General features: G+C 59.6%; 1 protein-coding gene across 2 annotated transcripts; it reads right to left on the bottom strand.

The window, feature by feature from the left end:
* Positions 1-1387: 1387 nt before the first annotated feature.
* IKBKG (inhibitor of nuclear factor kappa B kinase regulatory subunit gamma) lies at positions 1388-18783 on the bottom strand. 2 transcript variants are annotated; one of them, XM_045994857.1, is made up of 10 exons: positions 18522-18783; positions 14946-15147; positions 12116-12327; positions 7533-7651; positions 6002-6154; positions 5518-5593; positions 4577-4720; positions 4173-4315; positions 3961-4022; positions 1388-3785 (listed from the first exon to the last, which is right to left on the bottom strand). In XM_045994857.1, the coding sequence occupies exons 2-10, from the start codon at positions 15130-15132 to the stop codon at positions 3643-3645; spliced, it is 1239 nt and encodes a 412-aa protein (XP_045850813.1). In that variant the 5' UTR covers positions 15133-15147; positions 18522-18783; the 3' UTR covers positions 1388-3642. The 2 variants fall into 2 exon arrangements, with proteins under 2 accessions (XP_045850813.1, XP_045850814.1); XM_045994858.1 differs by having other exon boundaries at positions 7533-7648.
* Between the last annotated feature and the right edge of the window lie 140 nt (positions 18784-18923).

Below are 18923 nucleotides of genomic sequence, written 5' to 3'. Positions count from 1 at the left end.
ATTCGGGTGCACGTGTCCCTTCCAATCACTATATTTGTATCTTTGGGGTAAGTACTCAGTCGTGCGATTGCTGGGTCGTAGGGTAGCTCTATTTTCAACTGTATGAGGAACCTCCATACCATTTTCCAGAGTGGCTGAAATGCAGAGTAACTTAAAAAAATACTCAAAAAAAGAAAGAAACCCGATGTTCAGCGGCTCACTACTCAGCTGTTACACGAAAGAATAATTAAGCCACTACATAAAAATACACACTCACATGATCTGCCATCTGGAATAGATGAACGGCAGCTTCAGAGGAGGAGATGCGAAAACAATCTGGAGGACGCACGTGCACACACGTGCGGGCACACACACACACGGGTCCCTTCCTGAAGAGCACTACGACTGACACCTGCCCGCGCTCAGGGGACCGGAATTCAGCCAGCTCCCAGGAGCCCCTCCAGGGCAGCCGCAGCTCTGCGGTCACCTCCTCCACGTGGAGACCGAGGCCCCAGGAGGCCCAGGGATGCTGCTCACCCCGCCTGCTGCCCCGCAGCCCTGCCTGCTGCTCACCCCACCGGGCCTGTGGGACCCCGGCAGCTCCGGCTCAGCCCGGTCCCTTCCCAGCACGTCAGCGATCGCCAGGCACCTGAGGCCCCTCATAACGCCCTCGACAGGCAGTCCTGCTTCTCTCAGCCCCAGCAGACACCACCTCCGGGCCACGCTAGCCGGCCGGGCAGACTCTGAACAAACAGGTTGTTCTACCTATCAGAGTAATACATGCAAATCAGAGCCACTTAGCAACTACGCAAATACAAAAGGAAACCGTAATTACAGGGAACCCGACCAGCCACATCCACTCAAATGGTGCAAGGCGGCCTCTCCCGGCCACAGCGGCCCCCAACCCCGGGGACAGCGCGGGCCCAGCCCCCAACACCCGGCCGCCAGGCTTCATCTGTTCCTTGCCCCCCATCACTTTCCATGCAGCCGGAGTCTGTGTTTTAGTTACCAGCGACGGAGAACAGCTTTCTTACTGTGCCGTTTGGGATCACCCGGATTTCTGGCCCACGCAGGCCAGCGGGTAATGGCGCGAGCTGTCGTCCAAGCAGCAAGAACAACTTGGGCTTTGGCAGGCTGTGCCTCGAGCTCTCTGTCTCTGCCTCCCAAAGCCAGTGTGCTGAAGGTCAAGGGGCCACAGATCATTAGGTAGGCAAGCTGCTTCCCCTCACAGAAAGGATCCAACCACTTCTTCTGGAAGCTCAAAGGAAAGCGAGCAGGGGAGAAAGCAGAATCCCGGACTTCTGGGTGAGTGGCCCACTGGAAAGTCGCGGCTGTCCCGTGTACAACTCCCATGCGGGCCACGAGGAGGCAGGGGACACGGGCAGCCCAGGAGAGGACACTTCAGAAGAGCAGATCCTGACTCAGCCTGGGGTCCAGGCACCGACACCCATCCGAGCTCCTGGCCACCGCCCTGAGAAAAGTGCCCCAGGAAGAGAACGTTGGCCTCTCTTACTACTCCTGGGTCCCATCCTCTTCCCCTCAACTCCGTCTCGGAAGAGGAAGCCAGTAAAAGGAGGGCTCCCCCAGGCCTTCGTCCGCGCCCCTAAGAAAGCATGAAGCCTCTCCCTCCACAGCTGGCGGCTGTCACCCAGGGCGCCCGACAGGCCCGCGTCCCCGTCCCACCGTGGCCCGCAGCCTTCTTTCTCCTGCCCATGGCCACCCAGCGGCGGCCAGCTGGAGCCAAGGTGTCCTAAGGAGCAGCAGTCCCCACGCCTACAAGGGTCTGTCCCCACCCACCCAGCTCTCCCGCCCACGGAGCACCCAGCAGCCACCACCACCCCAGGCAATGAGCCCCTCGACGGAGCGGCCGGCCCTGGAGACCCCGGTCTTGCCCCGCCTGTGTCCTGGACTGTGTGCTCCAGAAGATGGCCTTGCGCTAGGCTGAACGGTGGCCCAAAAGATACAGGCATGAGCTAATGCCCAGAATTTGGGATTATGACCGCAGCTGGAAAGAGTCCTTGTGGATCTAATGAAGATAAAGTATTTCCAAATGAGCTCGTCCTGGATGACGCGGGCGGGCCCCAATCCAGCGACTGGTGTGCTTCTAAGAGAGGAGGAGAGATGACACGGGAAGGAGAGGCCATGTCACCACAGAGGCAGAGATTGGGGCAACACATCCATCAGCCAAGAACAGCAGGGGCCACCCCGAGAGGCCGGGAGAGAGGCCTGGAACTGATCTGCCCTCCGAGACACCCTGACTACAGAACCACGAAAGAATGACTTGTTTTAAGCCAAGTCGGTCATTTGCTACAGTGGCCATGGGAAATGCACACATTATCCCCCAAAACTAAAAGTGTTCCTGCAGAAAAACTACGGGGTCAGGACTGGGACACAGCACCCGGAAGCCTTGAACATCTTCCCATAGGACAGTTGCCTGCACACACCCAGCAAGCCCCCGGCCCAGGCTCGTCTTCAGAACCGGCTGCCAGCCGGGTTGCCTTCAGTGACATCCCATTCCCAACCCGGGAGACCGCGGCATTCTTCTATGGTCCTTGCCTGATAGCGGCAGGCTTGATGCCCTTGGCTTTGACATCGAGGAAACATCCAGGATCTTGCAAAACAAGAGTAAGGAGCCCTCTAGTGTTCGTAAAATGCCCACGGTCCCCCGGGGAGCTTCCCTTCGGAAGGCTGGGGCATTTGGGGCTGGCGCAGGAACAGCATCGCAAGCCTCTGCAGGGTGATGAAACACAGCCGCCACTGCCAGGTGGCGACAGGCTCAGGGAGGACAAGAGCACACTGCAGTGTTAAGGAAAAGCTCGTGGGAACCGTCACAACCACAGTAAACTCCAGGCCGTGAAGGGAAGGTGGAGAACCGTGACCACATAAAGATGACAAACTTCAAGTCCAAAACCCACCTGCACTATCACACGCAAGAGCCAGTCCCACGAATGACCAAAGAGCTCAAAGACACCGAGGAGCAGAACACTAACAGCTCAACAGAAAAATGGGCAAAACACACAAACAAGTCATTAACAGCAGAATCGGAAAGGATCCTTCAATCTCTGAAGAGATGCTCAGGCTCACTGAACAGAGAGCCACGTGCTGGACAGATGGCCAAAGCCCACAGGTTAGACACCGCCGCCACGGGCAAGGCTCTGAAGAAGCAGGGGCGACACACAGGCCCCACGCACCCGTCGGCAGCTGCTCCACGGGGCAGCTTCGAAGAATCTGACCCAAAGATACACGTAAGTGACGCGCAAGGATGTTCGTCGCAGATCACTTGCGACGCTGGAAGAGGGGCCTCGTGAGTGGATGTCTGCCATCCAACGGCGGGGCGGCCCCCACGGAACAGCACGGGGCCCACAAGTGCCCTGATGCCACGGCGTGCAGGAGCTCGCGGGCGAGGAGAGCTTTCTGCCCGCGGCAGCTCGAGGAGTTCCTGGAGAGCCCTGGCCGTGATTCTGGACTTGGCCATGGAAGGAGAGGAAGCCCCAGAGACAAGCGGTCCAAGCAGACAGAACAAACCAGAAGAGCGGAGCCTCAGGCCCGGCGGGCTCCGAGCGCCAGGGTAGACGCGGGCCAGCAGCCGGGGCAGCTGAAGCGGAAGGTCCTAGAGTTAGCTCACGGGGCGCTGTCCCGGGCTGTCCGCCCCCCAGGCAGCCCCTACTCGATGCACTCCATGACGTGGATCTGCAGTGTGTCCATATCCGGAGCCCGGTACTGGCACTTGGGGCAACAGAAGTCAGGTGGCTCCTCGGGGGGGCTTCTCCTCTGGCTGGGCAAGGCCGGGTGGAAGGAGGCATGAGCTGGGGAAAGAGCGGGGAGGCACGGAGTACTGCGACTTGACCGGACTGTCGGGTCCAAGCTCTGGGGGCCTCACCACGAGCTCCTCCCCCCCTCCCCTCACCACCCCCCCGGAGCAGGGACTACCCTCCGGAGGGCACCCCGCCCTCTCCACCCCTCCTCCTGCAGCTCCCTCACCTGGGGCGGGGGGCAACGGGGCCTGGGAGACCTCCACGTGTCGCTTCCTCAGGTCTTCGATCCTTTGAGAAGAGAAACCGTCTGGTCGACAGAGCCAGCAGGCTGGGGCAGGACGAGGGGCGACAAGCGCCGGCTCGAAAGCCGCCACACCCGGGCGGCCACCACCACAGCCCCCGGCCCCGCGCCCCGCGGGGCTGGACGGCGAGGCCCACCTGGCCGCCTCCTGGCAGCTGGCCTTCAGCCTGCCGTACTCCCTCTGCAGCTGCTCCAGCTGCTCCTGCAGCAGCTCCTTCCTCTCCGCCAGCTTCTCCCGCGCCTGCCTCTCGGCCTGGAAGTCGGCCTTGTAGATGTCCGCCTGGCACACAAAGCCAAGAGGGGCCGCGCCCGCCGTCTGTCGGCCGTCCACCGTCCCTCCGGCTCTCCGTGCTGGGGGACACGGAGGAGGTCCGGCTCCCGGCCTCCCGGGCTCCGCGGCGCAGGGCAAGGCCGCCCCGAGAGCGCCGACAGAGGGCTCCGAGGGCTTCCGAGAAGCCCCAGCCCATGGACGCGAGGGACACAGGAGGTCCCAGTGCCCACAGGCTCCGCCAGCCACGGGGTGGGGGGGGGGCGCCCTCACCTGAGCCTTTAGCACCGGGACAGTCTCCATCACCGCCTTGTGCTGCTCGGCCTCCTCCTTCAGCTTGTCGATCACTTCCTGCTTGGCCGCCAGGGCCTCCTCCGCCTGCTGGAGCTGCTGCTTGAGGTCCTCCAGCTGCATTCCCTAGAGCCGGGCAAGGGGGAGGTGAGGGGGCCCCAGCCGGCCCAGCGCAGGAGCCAGGCCGCCACCAGGCCCGTGGCTGCTCCAGGTGACAAGAACCAAAAGCAACAAGAGACGAGCCCCAGCTGGCCAATGCCGGAGTGACACCGGCCACCAGACGTCAGTGCGGGTAGGGCACAGGAAAGGCAGAGGGTGTGGGGGGCCTCTGAGGTCAGGGGGCACAACTTCCTGCCCAGCTCGACACTCCCTTCCCGGACTCCTCAGCCACACAGCCTGCCTCCAGGCCCTCAAGGGACAAGGCCATCCACCTCCCCTAGCGCTGTCCCCTTCCAAGTCTCCTCTGGGTACATTTGTGTTTGACAGCATCCTTCTTAAAATGGGACCCCTAGAAACCACACCCAGTACAGGTCTGATGAGAACAAACCAGAAAAAAGGCCCCAGCCACCTTCACCAGAGTGACAGAAGCCTTCCAGGCCTTACCGTGGCTCTGAGAAATCGGCGTCCGGAGCTGAGGTGGCAGGAGGGACTGGCCTTGGAGACCAGCGTGTCCCCACCTAGAGGCCCACCTGGTCTGTCCCGCATCCCGCCCTGAGCTGTCACACTGCGACCCTGACAGAGCTCTGACACAATTCTCTCAAGTCTTCAGATAAGAGCTTGAGCTCCGACAGTCCTAAATCCGGGGCAGCAGCTCCGTGGGCCCTTGTGTTTCTCGGCCGCGAGGAGAGGAACCCAGGCACGTCCGTGGTGGCCAGTCCCGGGGACATGCCCGCCACACGCACTCGGTTTCGCTCGCTGCTCACCGTGCTGCTCTTGACGTGGCTGTCGTACTCCTGGAAGAGCTGGTGATAGGCCACCTGCAGCTGGGCCAGCTTCCGCCTGCCGAAGAGGAGCCTCCGCTGGGGAAACGAGCGCCCCGCGCTTCCGCTCGCAAGCCCACCCCCTCCGCGCCTGTCCCCAGCACAGGCCGCACGGGGGCCTCCAGGGGCCTCTGTGCCTACAGACCCTCCGCCCTTGGGCCAGCCTCAGCACGCGGTGAGCACGCTTTGTGTGAAGGCTATCGGTCGTGGAAACGAGGAACGTTCAGAATCAGGTGGAACGGCCCCGTGAGAAGCAGAGGGGACGGGAGAGCGGCTGCGGACGAGAGGAGACTTGAAGGCGGCCACGCGGGGGTACCCCAGCGCGGGCTGGAGAGCACAGATCCCCGTCTCAGAGCCGGGTCAAATGGGGGCCGGGGGGGGCGGCCCACGGGGACCTGGTGTCCTCGCGCGGGCCTGGGCCACTCACTTCTCCTCCGAGGCCGTCTGGCGCTCCATGCGCAGGGCCGCCTCCACGCTCTGGCTCTGCATCCGCAGCTGGTCCACCTGCACGCTGTGCTGCTGCTGCAGCGCCGCCCGCTCGCTCTCCAGCTGCCGCGCCTGCTCGCTGGCCGCCCGGGCCCTGGCACGGAAGGGGACGGTCACGGCAGGGCCCTGGCGCGCCCGCCCGAGCCCACGGCAGGGGAAGATGGAAGCCAGTTACCGAACACGGGACAACCGCAGAGAGCCCGGCTTGGGGCTGACTCCTTCCCTCTCAGTCCCTGTTCTAGAAGCTCGATGGCTCAGCGGCACTCCCAAAGGCACACACCTGGAAGAGGAGCCTCCCACCCGCCTGGCCACGGCCACGGCCGCCACAGCCCGGCATCCTCGGAGCCATATCCCCCACAGCCCCCAGTCTCCAAGCTCCGCTCTCCTATCTCCCCACAGTTCCCCAGATCTCCAGTCCCAGGCTCCGGCCATGTCGCCCGGCTGACCCAAAGCCCTGCACAGACCCCACTGCAGAGGCGATGGGGGTTGCCGGGAATGGCCACTGGTTTCGCCGCTTCTCTGCACCTGTCCGAACACACTGAGCACATTTCCGACACTGCCATCGCCCCGGGGCCCTGGAATAAGGGGGACAACAGGACAGGCCCAGGGCTGGGGGCCCTCTGTGTGTGTGTGAGGCAGGAAGCTCTCCAAACGGCCACACCAAGTGCCCCGAGACCCCAGCAAGGCCTCTGCGTCCAAGCTGGCCAGCTCAGCACATCTAGGACCGTGAGGTGAGGAACACAAACGGACACTGCCCAGGAGCCCACAAGTGCCGCCATAAATGTCCGCGTGGTGTCACGAACGGCCCCAAGTTGCCTCTAGCAGGTTCTTTCATGTACACAGAAAAAGACAGGCAGAAAAGACTCCGATTGTCCAAAAAGTGACACACATGATCGCAGAAAGCTGGAGACACAGAGTCCACGGGCAAACGGAGAAGGTGAGCAGCCCGAGGCCAGAGTGATGCCTCTCCTCACACCATTTCCCAGACGGAAGCAGGTCCACGTGCTGTCGCGGGTCGCGGACCACGGAGGACTCGCTCCCGCCCCCCTCCCCTCTCCTCCCGCGGGAAGGCCGCCGCGCTCGGCCCAGCACACGGCCATCACCCATGTCTGTCACCGGAGAGCAGCACCCGCCATCGGGCGGGCCCGCCTTGCTCTCTAGAGGGCAGCGCCCCGGTGGCAGGAGAGCCCAGGAACAGGCGTGCCCTGACCCGCTCATCCCGCCTGCAGGAAGCCCACATGGCAGCAAGGAGCAGCCGGCCAGCCGCCGACTTGGGCAGGCCACTCGCAAACCCGGCCATCGGGCGGCATGTGGGCAGCGGGCGGCTTCGAGGCCCCCATGCCAGCATGACAGTTCCCTTCTGACGGTGGTCCCTGTGCCTGGACAGAGGAACCCGCCGGAGGCTCTGAAGATGCCTCCCTCCTCTAGGGTACCTGAGCAGCAGCCCTGGGGGGCTTTCCCTCCCCACTCACCTGCCCTCCAAAGCCTGCCGCTCCTTGTTGGCGGCCTCCAAACGACTCTGGCTCTCCTGCAGCTCCCCCAGCAAGGATGTCACCTGGGCTTTCACGGAGGCCTTGTCCTCAGCCATCTGCTGCGTGAAAAAAAAAGCCACTTCCTATCAGCGATGCCTTCTCACCAGCTGCCCGCCCCTGGCATCCCCGAGCCCCGGGGCAGCGGGCAGGGATAAAGACATGTCACCACCACTCACCTCACCGCTCCCCTCCAGAAGCCTCCCGAGTCCCACAACCACACATTCCCAGACGCCCCCCCACCCCTGCAGACACAGGCACAGAGTCGCCTCATGGCTCACGAGGATGACGGGGAGGCTGTAAGGACAGAGCACGGCAGGACATGGTGCCAAGGGAGGCTGGACCTGAAGACAGCGTCAACATGCGTGCTCCTGTCCACAAGCCGAGGCTACCAGAGCCAAGATGGCCGGACGCCTTCCAGAAGGCTCTCTACCAGGGCCAAAACTCGAGAGTTGCCCAAACTCCCGATGGCCGGTCTCCCTTATCCCACCGTCCAGGCCAGGTCCCCCATTACCTTAAGCGGCTCAAGCCCACAGTCAGCACCTCAGTCCCCCACGGCCAGACCCCCTGCCCCGGGAAACCGCCTCTCCTGCCCTCCACGCCCCTGCCCTGGCTTCTTGCGCATAGGCACACACCACGCCTGCCACTCCTGCCCTTCTGCTCTGCATCTCCACGCACAGGTCTGGTCTCCAGGCCCGCCGGACCCCTGTAGGCCGGCCGCTGGCCAAGTCACACCTCTAAGACAGACTCTTCTCAGGGGCCCCACCTTAGCTATTCAGCTACCTGTCCCGTACTCCACGTCGCCTGGGCCTGCCAACAGACCCTGTGGGCAGGTGCCTGCTCCGGCCAGCCTCACCGGGGGCTGGAGGGACTTCCACCTGGGCCCTCTTCCACTCCTGCACCTGGAGGAGTTTTCTGGGCCTTCCATACAGGATCGCAAGGTGGGGACTGTAAGACAACAGTAACGTACTGTTGCTCCGAAGTCCAGGAGCAAGCGTGGGCAGGGCTGGTGTCTTCTGAGAAGCCTGGGGGGGGGGACCCCCACTCTCTGCCTTCATCATCACCAGGCTGTCTTCCCTGGATGTCTCCGTGTCTGTTTCTCTCCCGTTAAGGACAGTGATCATGGGATTTAGTATGACCACATCTGAACTTTATTACTTCTGCAAAAAACCCTATTTCCAAATAAGATCATGTTCTGAGGTACAGGGTTTAGGATGTGGACATTCCTTTTGGGGGCACACGACTCCACCCCATAATAACCCCCCCCATACTCTACAGTCAACAGGAAACCAGATAATGTCTCACCCTAGCACAGCAGCCCCTACTGTCCCTGTGACACTTGGGTCAAAGCCCCAATCTTCCCACTGGCCCTACTAAGCCCACATAACCTGCCCCTACCAGCCCCTACCATGACTCTCCCCGCCCACCCCTCAGCCACCTTCGCACAGCTTCAGCCACATTTGCCTCTTTGGTGTGCCTTGAAAATGACAGGCATGTCACTACCTCAGGACCTTTGCACATGCTCTCCTCCCGCCTCTAAAACAGGCTTTCCTTAGATACCCCATGTGGCTCAGCCCCTCACTGTGTTCTGGTCCTTACTAGAATGCACATCAGCAAAGGTCTCCCCACTGAAGAGTGCAAACAACCCCCACCACTTGGCCTGTCACATCAACGTGTCCCCTGGATATTTAGCAGCGCCCTGAGAAACGGCATGCCCGATAGCTCCCAGAAGTCCGTTCTACCCATAGCCCCCTTCTTGTCAGCTGATGGAAAATCCATCTTCCAGCTACCAGGACAGAAACCTCGGCGTTCCTCTTGACTCCCCCTGTGTCTCACTCACATCTAACACACCAGGAAATGCTGTCAAAATATACTGTGTCTGGGGTGCCTGGGCGGCTCAGTGGGTTAAAGCCTCTGCCTTCAGCTCAGGTCACGGTCTCAGGGTCCTAGGATCGAGCCCCGCATCAGGCTCTCTGCTCGGCAGGGAGCCTGCTTCCCCCTCTCTCTCTGCCTACTTGTGATCTCTCTCTCTCTCTGTCAAATAAGTAAATAAAAATTTTAAAAAATATATACCGTGTCTAGTTGAGAACACCAAATAACGAATGTAAACTATTTCAGATGTGACAGTGGTATTGTGGTTATATCTCTTTTAAGGCCTTTCTTAGACACAGACACTGAAATATTTACAGATGAAGTCTTTTGGTGTCTAGAATTTGCTTCAAATTAACAGGGGAACTCCAGGTGTGTCCTTGGTGACGAAAATGCGCGTCCACACCCAAAGATTCACAGCAGCACTACTGGGGGCACCTGGCCGGCTCAGTTGGAGAGAGACGTGAATCTTGATATTGGGGTCATGAGTTCAAGCCCAACACTGGGTACAGAGATTACATAAATAAAACTTTAAAAAAATACATAGTAGCATTACCCCCAAAATCTTGATGCTGAGTGAGAGAAGCCAGATGTGAGAGGCACATCCCATGAGATTCCATTTGTGTGAAATTCCCAGAAGACGCAAACCCGGACACAGAAGGCAGACTTGACAGTGCCGGGGGCTGAGGGAGAGGGTGCAGAGTACTGGCTAATGGGGCCAGGGTTTCTCTGCAGGGCGGTGGGGGGAAGGATGAAATGTTCTAGAACCAGAGAGTGGTGATGGTTATACAAGTCTATGAATATACGAGAAAGCCAGGGATTCTGTACTTTTTTTTAGAAAGGTTTTATTTCATTTATTTGACAGGGAGAGATCACAAGTAGGCAGAGAGGCAGGCGGGGACAGGGGGGAAGCAGGCTCCCCGCTGAGCAGAGAGCCCGATGCGGGGCTCAATCCCAGGACCCCGAGACCATGACCTGAGCTGAAGGCAGAGGCGCAACCCACTGAGCCACCCACGCGCCCCAATTCTGTACTTTAAAAGGATGAGTTTTACGGTAGATGACTTTTATCTCAGTAAAGCTGTTATAAAAAAACTTCCACCCTACGGTTCTACCAGCTTCTCCAATGATGGGCACCTGCACCATGCCCAGGTTTCGGTGCCAGGCTCCTCAGACAGGCGCACCTGCTGGGAGGCTGCTGAGTCAGGGGCAACCGCATTTGCAACTTGAAGAGAAAATGCCGACTCATTTTTCCAAGTAGTGGCACCAGCTGACACTGTCACGAGCGACATGAAGCCGCGTCTGCTCCCATAGCCACCACTGGCGGACTTGTCAGCTGTGAGGCCAGCATCCCTCAATGCGGGCGGGGCAAGCAGAGAGGCTCTGAAGGCATTTAGCAAAGAGCCCTGAGGCCACCTGTTCAAGCCTAGGATGGGTTGAATGGTGATGCCCAAAAGATACGTCCACATCCTAACCCCCAGTACCTACAGATGGTACCTGACGAGGAGAGAGGGCTTAGCAGACACAATCAAGTTATGATCGAGTCATGCTGGAGGGGGGGATCCAATGACTGTAATACACACGAAATCGGCACAAAATGACTTCGACTCGGGGCGCCTGGGTGGCTCAGTTGTTAGGCGTCTGCCTTGCGCTCAGGTCATGATCCCAGGGTCCTGGGACGGAGCCCTGCATTGGGCTTCCTGCTCGGCGGGAAGCCTGCTTCTTCCACTCTCTCTCTCTGCCTGCCTCTCTGCCTACCTGTGATCTCTGTCAAATAAATAAATAAAATCTCTGAAAAAAAAAAGAAGAGGAGGAGAGACATACAGACACACAGTGAGGTGATGTGACAACAGAGAGGGACACGGAGGAATACAGCTACAAGTGAAAGAAGGGCGAGGACCACAGGCACAACCAGCGGCTGGGAAAGCCGCCTGGAACAGGTTCTCCCCTTGGGGCCCCCACAACGCACCAACCCTGCCCACGTCTGGCTCTTGGGCTTCCGGCCTCCAGAAGTGGGAGGCAATACAGGTCTCTTTCTTTAGCCGCCCAGTTTGGGGTCCCCTGTCAGGGTCGCCCCAGGCACCCGGTATGCTCTTTCCCGAGCGCCATGACAGGCCATCTCCGTTGACCACGTGACTCCTGGCGGGCGAGCTGGGCCACACTCTCAGCTTCGCATCCCAGGGGGACGGGGGTGTGCGCAGACCGAGGTCAGCCCCGCAGGAGCTCCAGGCTGACGGGACGGACCCCGTGCTCAAGTCCCCCGACAGCACCGCTCAGGGAGGCTTCCCTGGTGGTGGGGCCCAGGGCGGGCTGTCACCCCAGGCCGCGGGAGACACGGGCCGGCCCGCGCCCCTGCCAGCCAGGGCCCCCGGAAGCTCCCAGAAGCTCCCCCCCCACCCCCGCCCCATCCCAGCGCGGCCCTGCGCCCCCTGCGTCCTTGCTGGTTCCCACCCGAGCACTCGCGCCGTTGCTGAGCACCACAGGCTCCACCAGGAGCCGCGGTCCGGCCCCTCTGCGTTCTGCGAACCCTCCTCGCGGAGCCCCGAGCCGGCGGGTGCTCTCGGAGGGGGGGCCCCGGCGCCCCTGCGCTCCCCGAACGCAGGGCGCCGGCCCCGCCGCTCGCCGGCCCTGGGCAGCACCCGGCCCGCCGCCCCCGCTACCTGCTGGCAGCGCTTCAGGTGCTCCACCTCCTGCAGGGCCTGCTCCGTCTGCCTCCGCAGCTCGCGCTTCTCCAGGCTCAGCCTCTCCACCAGCTTCCGGGCCTCCTGGAACTTCTGCACGAGGAACTCCTTCTCCTTCCTCTGGCTGCCCTGGAAGCGCTGCAGCTCCTCACAGCGCTCGCGCAGCACCTGGTTGCTCTGGCGGATGGCGTCTGGCGGCCGAGAAGAGGACCCGCGTGAGAGCTGCGGGCCGCCGGGCGGCCCTTCCCCGGGGCCCCGGCGACCCGGCAGCCGAGCGGGCGCCGCAGCGCTTCCTCTCAGTCTGCCGCCCTCGTTCGAAACGATTCACAGACTCGCCCTAGTGACGAAGCCCCTCAACTTCTCCAGAGACCAAACACCTCGGCTTCGCTTGAGCACGTGCCAAGCGCCACCTCCTCCCTAAGCGCCCGGAGCTTGGCCGTCCTCCGGCCCCGGGCATAGGCGCGCCCGCCCGGCCCGCAGCGCTGGGTCACTACCCTCGGAACCAGGACGGGCGGCTACCCGCAGACCCCGGGGCTACCCGCAGACCCCGCGGCTACCCGCAGACCCCGGGGCTACCCGCAGACCCCGGGGCTACCCGCAGACCCCGGGGCTACCCGCAGACCCCGCGGCTACCCGCAGACCCCGGGACGGCCACGGGCGCAGAGCGCCCTGTGACATGGCCGGCTGCAGCCTGGGAGGCCCAGGGGGCTTCAAGCGGCCCCAGTGACTGACCTCCCGGAGCCTCACCGTCCTCCTCGGCACGGTCCGCGGGGCTAACACGGCTGCTCCCAGGAGCAGGGCACAGCAAACCGTCACGGAACAGCCCGGCCCCCTCCCACCTGGCTGAGGGATGAGTGTGTGCCAAGGCCCGGCAGTCGGCAGAGGCTGAGGGAAGGAGAGCCCCGCAGCCAGGCACACCGCGGGCAGCTGAAGGACACGGACGGTGACCCAACTGCTCGGTGACACACGAAGGTTCTCACAAACACGGAACTCTTCAAGATGGCAACAGGCAGTCGCTTCACGTCACTCTCTGGTCAAAACCTTGATGAACGCCAGGGGCGTCGGAGGCCAGCGCCGCAGACACATTCTGCATGTTCTGTCCCCACGTGACTCCTTCCCCGCAGGGGAGCAAAGCAGACTGTGGCCCTCACACAGGGGCCTCCCGCCTCAGGCGCGCTTCCCCCACCCACCTCCACCCTCCACCTGCTGCGATTCTGCCCAGCTCCCACCCAAGCCTCAACTCACATGCAACTCCCTTTTCTATTGAGACAAAATTCACATCACATCAAATTCATCATTTTAAAGTACACGATATTTCGGTGGCTTCTGCGTATTCACAAAGCTATGCACCCATCCCTTCTAGCTAGTTCCAGAACGTTTCCATTACCGCTCCCCAAAAAAACCAGAACCCACTCACAGGCACTTCACCATCACCCTCAGCCTGTGGAATCCACGCTTCTGTTCCTCTCTGGATCCGCCTCTCCCGGACACATCACGGAAGCGGACTCCTACCCCAGCTACGCACTGCCTCTTCCGCGAGGTTCCCCGCCCCTCGACATTCCAAGCAAAGTCTATGTCCTCTCCCCTGCACCCTTCTTGGGCACAATCCTGAGCGTCGCTGGGGGCAGACACCATCAGTGCCCAGGAGTGACCCAGGGCATGACACACAGCACCCACTGATGGCGAGGTGCGGAGCCAACGCACCGCACATCCTCGGCTCAGGCCGCGCGGCCGGAGGGCGCCGCTTCAAGAGCTCCGTGGCAGGGGAGGCTGCGGGGCCATGAGCCCTCTGCAGCGGGCCTGTCACTCCTGCCCCCAAGCCCCTCTTGCTGGAGCACCCTCCTGGCGCCCAGCAGAGCCCACACACATCCTTGTGCAAGCCGAGCTGTCTCCCCACCCCCAACCCGGCGGCCAGCTCTATGTGACCCCAACACAGCAAGACACAGGACAACATTGGGGACGTTGCTGGTTGTGGTGACTGGAAGAGTGCTACTGCCATCTAGTGGGGGAGACCAGGGATGCTGCTCGACACCAAGTGAGCAGCCAGGAACCGCCCCACAGATGTCTCAGCAGGATCACGGTGGGCGGGATGCTGTCCCTTGTAGGGCGGCCACAGATATGCCCCACTCAAGGGCAGCCAGCCGCCTGAGAGGCACGGTGCAGGCCCCTGGGAGCTGAAGAAGCCGCCCCCCAAACAAGTGAGATGGTGGCAGGTGAGTGGGTGCAGATCGAGGTGAAGACAGAAACCGGATGGTTCTGGGAGCCACCACCTGGTCCGTGCTCCGGCACGCCCCGGAAGCACCAGAAACAGCCCTCCTTCCCCCGCAGGTCCGTCCCAGGGCAGGCCACGCCCCCTCTCCGTGAGCCGCAGGGCCCTCCCAGAACAGCCCTGCGCTTCTGGACAGATCAGGATGGAGATGGACAAGGCCCACCACAGCCGGCCGACTTGGGACAACTCAGAAGGTCACTCCAGCGCCAGAGCTCCCTGCGGGGTCAGCCTGCACTGCAGCCCGGTTTCTCCCTGAGCCCACCCCCGCTTCCTCCCTGTCCTCCCCTTCCCGGGTGCGGGTCCTCAGAGCGCTCTCAATAAACTTCCCGCACGGCCATCTAACCCTCATGGTCCACTTCCAGGGAGCCCACCTGAAACCCAAAGGGAGAGTGGCTGAGTTCGAATCACTAGTTGGCTCTCAGGGGCACCCCCACCCCAGACCCGGTAAAAACACAGGCACAGAGGAATGGACGAAGCCTCCCCCTCCAACAAGGCTGGGACCTCTGACGTCTGACTCGTCACACCTGCCGCCCTCCTCACCTCGGAGCTCTTGATTCTCCTCCAGGCAGCGCTGGAAGGTCTCAGGAGCGCCCTGCTCAGAAGCGACGTGGAGCATGGCCGGCTTCCCCAGAGAAGACTCTTCACCCAAAACGTCCTGGTCCCCTGTCGGGCCACCACTGGGCTGCACCATCTCACACGGCTGACTCTTCCAGGGGGGCCTGCTCATCCAACAAGTCAGGGTCTGGAGGAGAAAGGGAGCAGACGTGTCCTATGAGACCCTCGCAGAATTCTCTTACCTTGCAGGGCAAGGAGTGTAGTCTGTTTGGGAGTTCTGGGGCCACACTTTAAGCAGAACGCCGAGCACTTTATCAGGTGTAACAGGAACCCAAGACAGGCTTTCCCGTCTACGAGGTGGTACATCTTCTCGCACAAAGGCAGTTGCAGGCCCATGCGTGGGATCAGAAGGCCGTGGTTCGGCACTTGTTATAAACTCTGCCTAGGACCCGCCTCCAGGCTGTAAAGTCAAGGTAAGCATCTCACGAGGGGGGGGACTTATGGAGAGGATCGTTTTTGTGAGTCCTCCGTGCCACATACACCTCCAAGCAGGAGCGAAGAGGTCGGTTCATTACCGCGTATAGTGCACTGAAGCAGAATCCCAGCAACGCATGTCCACATCCTGACCCCCATAGCCCGTGAATGTGACCTTGTATGGACAAAGGGTTTTTTTTTTTACCGGTGTAAGTAAGTGAAAGATCTTGAGATGAGATCATCCTGGATGAGAGTGGCCTTAAATCCAATGACAAGTGTCCTTCTAAGAGACAGAACACAGACATGGACAAGGCCACGTGATGACAGACTAGAATGATTCGGCCACAAACCAAGGAAGGACTGGAGCCACCTGCAGCTGGGAGAGGCAGGAAGGATCCTCCTCTAGAGCCTGCGGAGGGAGCGTGGCCCTGAAGACACCTTGATTTCAGACTTCTGGCCTCCAGAACTGGGAGAGGATAAAGGTCTATTGTCTTAGCCAGTCAGCTTGTGGTTATCTGTCACAGCAGCTCTAAGAAGTTAATCTGCCTAGTAAGATGGGCTTCAAGGACACCACTGAGAACCTGATGAGTGTTCACTGGAACTGAGGGCCTGAAGGGGACATCTAGTATCTGACGCATGCTGAGGAATCTGAAAATGGGACGTGGGCTCATAGCCCAAGACAACAAGGCAGAGAGCCAGGCAGAGTTGTCTGCATTCTCTTACGAACTACAGAAGTTGGCCTTGTGGGCCGGCACTAGACTGGAGCCCTTTTAAATTCTGCCCAAGAAGGCAGACTACCCGGAGGAGGAGGTTGATCCCAATACAAGTTTCCAGGAGCTGAGAGAGGACCGCTTTAATGCGGAATAAACTGTTCCTGCTCCACTGAATGCCCCCCCCCCCATGAACCCGTGAGCCATTCTGTGATGAGCCAGTGATCCTTCCCTGGGCTTCCAGAAAAGCTCACTCTCCTGGCTCACTGGCTGCTCCTGCTCAGGCCCCTTCCTCCTCACCACACCGCCTGATCACGTTGTGGTGCTCCTGGGCTCTGTTCTGGGGTCTCTTCCCTACCTGCAGTCACTCCGGTACAGAGCTGGTTCAGCCTCACAGCTTTAACCCCCATCTTCATGCTGACAACACCCCAAATCAGACCTCCTTCCTAAATTCCAGACACACAGAAAACTCAACATCTCCACTTGGCTACCTGGTCATGTTCTCAAAACTAACCTTAAAATTGTACTCCTGGTGGCCCCCAAAAGCCAGGTCCACCCACAGCCCTCCTTCTTGTCAGCTGATGTCCAGGTACCGGACAAAAACCTCAGAGTCCTTCTTGATCCCCCTCCTCAACTTGTCTCACAGCTCACATCTAACGCATCAGGAAATCCTGTCGTAATGTACTCCAGAATCTATTTGATGACAGTAAGCAATTAGTGTTAAAGTGTTTTAAGTGGCATAGTGGTGTTGTGGTTGTTTCTTAATCCTTTCTTAGAGATGCATGCTGAAATATTTACAGGTGAAATGATACGGTGCCAGAAGTTTGCTTCAAAATACTATGGGAACTCCCAGGTATCTGAGAGAAACAAAAACCCATGTGCACACAAATGCTCCAAGCAGTATCCCTCACAGCAGCCAAAGCGTGGAAATGACGCAAACGTCCATCAGCTGATGAGCAAGCAAAATCCAGTACATTCACACACAAGGTGGACGAGTCTTGCAAACGTGACATTGAAAGAAAAAAGCTACTCACAAAAGACGACACATATCGTATGATTCTATTTATCTGAACTGTCCAGAAAAAGCAAATCCATAGAAACAGAACGACTGATGGAGCTGAAGAGTTTAGGAGCTGGGAGAGGTGCGGAAATGTGGTTTTTTGGAGTCATGAACCGTACGCTTTAAATGGGTGAATTATATGGTATGAGAATTGTATCTCGATAAAGCTGTTATGGAAAATAATAAAGAAAGAGGATTGTGCGGGCGCCTGGGTGGCTCAGTGGATTAGGCCGCTGCCTTCGGCTCAGGTCATGATCTCAGGGTCCTGGGATCGAGCCCCGCATCGGGCTCTCTGCTCCGTGGGGAGCCTGCTTCCTCCTCTCTCTGCCTGCCTCTCTGCCTACTTGTGATCTCTCTCTGTCAAATAAATAAATAAAATCTTTAAAAAAAAAAAAAAAAGAAAAAGAAAGAGGATTGTGAGGGGTATCAATTAAACAAAATTAGCCATGAGCTGACAACTGTCAAAGCTGGGAAGTGAGGACATAGGATTTACTATACTATTCTTTCTACTTTTGTACGTCTTTGAAATTTTCCTTTGAAATCTTTCATAATAAAATGCTCAAAGCACACTTATCTGGGTTACTGGGATAACCTCCTGACAGGTCACCCTGCTCCTACCTTTTCCCCTATAGTTTGTTCTTCCTACAGGGCCCAGATCACCCTAAAAAGTAATTCCGATCCTGTCCGTCCTCTACACTGCTCCCTACCACAGTTCCCCATTGCCCTGCGTGTAAAATCCAAAGGCCCCAAGACGGCCTGCAAAGCCCTGAATTATATGGCCCCTCGACGCTTCCTCTGCAAGTATTCTCCCCTCGCTCACTCTGCCCCAGCTATATAGTGGCCTCCCTGCAGCTCCTCAAACATGCCAGGATGGCTCATGCGCCCTCCAGTCACAGAAACGGTTTGAGGTCGGGTGCGTTAATCGTTGTTGCAAAGTGAACAAACTGAGGCACATGAAGTAAGATACACAGGTGCTGTATTTGGGACCAACGATATTTGGGGCCTTTTTAAAGAATTTAACAACCCCGAATGCAGTCAAGTTTGATGAGCAGAAAATGTCTCCGAACTAAAGATTCATCCACGAAGCAGGGGTATGGTCAGACTCCGCAACGATGGCGGAGAGAGAGGCGGAAACAGTCCCGCTTGCCGCCAAGGTAACCCGCCTCCTGCATCTGGCCGCTTTGGCCAGTGCTGTAAAAGCAGGCGGCAGAAATGGGCCACGGCCCAACAGGAGAGGTAAACTCGAAAGTCCGGGGGAGTTTCGGAGGCGGCAGAATGCCCACCAATAGTACCCTGTATTCGGAAAGAGGACCACACCTGTCAGCAGAGTCGGTCCGACGTGAGAAGGGCAGGAACCGTGAGCCGCGAGCACTCTTCGGGCTCCGGCGCTCCGAGAAAGTCCGGGTTCTGCGGTCTCCCTTCCCTTCTCGCGCTGCCGAAACTCACACTTCCGGCTTCCGGTGTCGTAGCTGTGGGATCCGGAAGTAAAATGCGCAAGCCCCGCCCCCGCCCGGGAGCAGGCAGAATTGTGCAAGAGGCTGTTCCAGAGGGCAACCCGAGTCCGCCAGCCTTGGCCTGCCCACAGGACGCTCCTCATGATACGCAGCACTTGCTACTTTTGGGGGCGTCGCGACTCACTCTCCTCCTCGTCTCTCGGATGTCGGGCCGCCCCGCCCCCACCAGGGGAGGAGCTAATGAGAGCCCCACGGAGCTGCAGAA

This window comes from Meles meles, chromosome X, assembly GCF_922984935.1.
Source record: "Meles meles chromosome X, mMelMel3.1 paternal haplotype, whole genome shotgun sequence".
NCBI classification, from domain to species: domain Eukaryota; kingdom Metazoa; phylum Chordata; class Mammalia; order Carnivora; family Mustelidae; genus Meles; species Meles meles.
The sequence above is the reverse complement of the archived record's forward strand: the minus strand, read 5'-3'. Positions and strand labels throughout refer to the sequence as shown.